At 62.1% G+C, this 567-nt stretch overlaps 1 protein-coding gene across 3 annotated transcripts in view; it reads left to right on the plus strand.

Annotated features, from left to right (window-relative positions):
• Positions 1 to 567, plus strand: part of LOC108294180 (tubulin polymerization promoting protein) — a 32,956-nt gene that overhangs the window by 27,750 nt on the left and 4,639 nt on the right. For all 3 annotated transcript variants that reach the window (XM_037734028.1, XM_017515967.1, XM_017515968.2), the window contains exon 3: positions 360 to 513. In XM_037734028.1, the coding sequence (XP_037589956.1) occupies positions 360 to 513 (154 nt within the window). The remainder of the gene's footprint in view (positions 1 to 359; positions 514 to 567) is intronic.

Genomic DNA, 567 nt, shown 5'->3' on the forward strand with positions numbered 1-567 from the left:
CTATGGACGGAGCAGCGGTGAACATTTGTGTCTGTGTTGGTGACTATGGACGGAGCAGCGGTGAACATTTGTGTCTGGGGTTGGTGACTATGGACCGAGCAGCGGTGAACATTTGTGTCTGGGGTTTGGTGGGGGTTTGGTGGTGACTATGAATGGGCGTGGCCCCCTGAGCCCAGCTGCGTTTTCCTTGTACTTCTGTGTCCTTTTATTTCTCGGATCCTGCGCCTCAGCACTGCATAAGGCTCACCCCACGACCCTGTGGGCTGCTGTGCTGTGGCTGCCAGCTCTGCTCGGACCCACGCGGGGAGGGCACCCTGAGCCGGCCCGGGCCCAGCCCTAAGTCACCCGTGTCCCTGCAGAGGGAAGTCTTGCCGGACCATCACCTTTGAGCAGTTCCAGGAGGCGCTGGAGGAGCTCGCCAAGAAGCGATTCAAAGATAAGAGCAGTGAGGAGGCGGTTCGCGAGGTGCACAAGCTCATCGAGGGCAAGGCGCCCATCATCTCAGGGGTGACGGTGAGCGGGGCGGGGACGGAAGGCAGGGCGTGGCGGGGGCTGGGGCGTGGCGGG

The sequence above is a fragment of the Cebus imitator genome, unplaced genomic scaffold, assembly GCF_001604975.1.
Source record: "Cebus imitator isolate Cc_AM_T3 unplaced genomic scaffold, Cebus_imitator-1.0 Scaffold567, whole genome shotgun sequence".
Classification (NCBI taxonomy): domain Eukaryota; kingdom Metazoa; phylum Chordata; class Mammalia; order Primates; family Cebidae; genus Cebus; species Cebus imitator.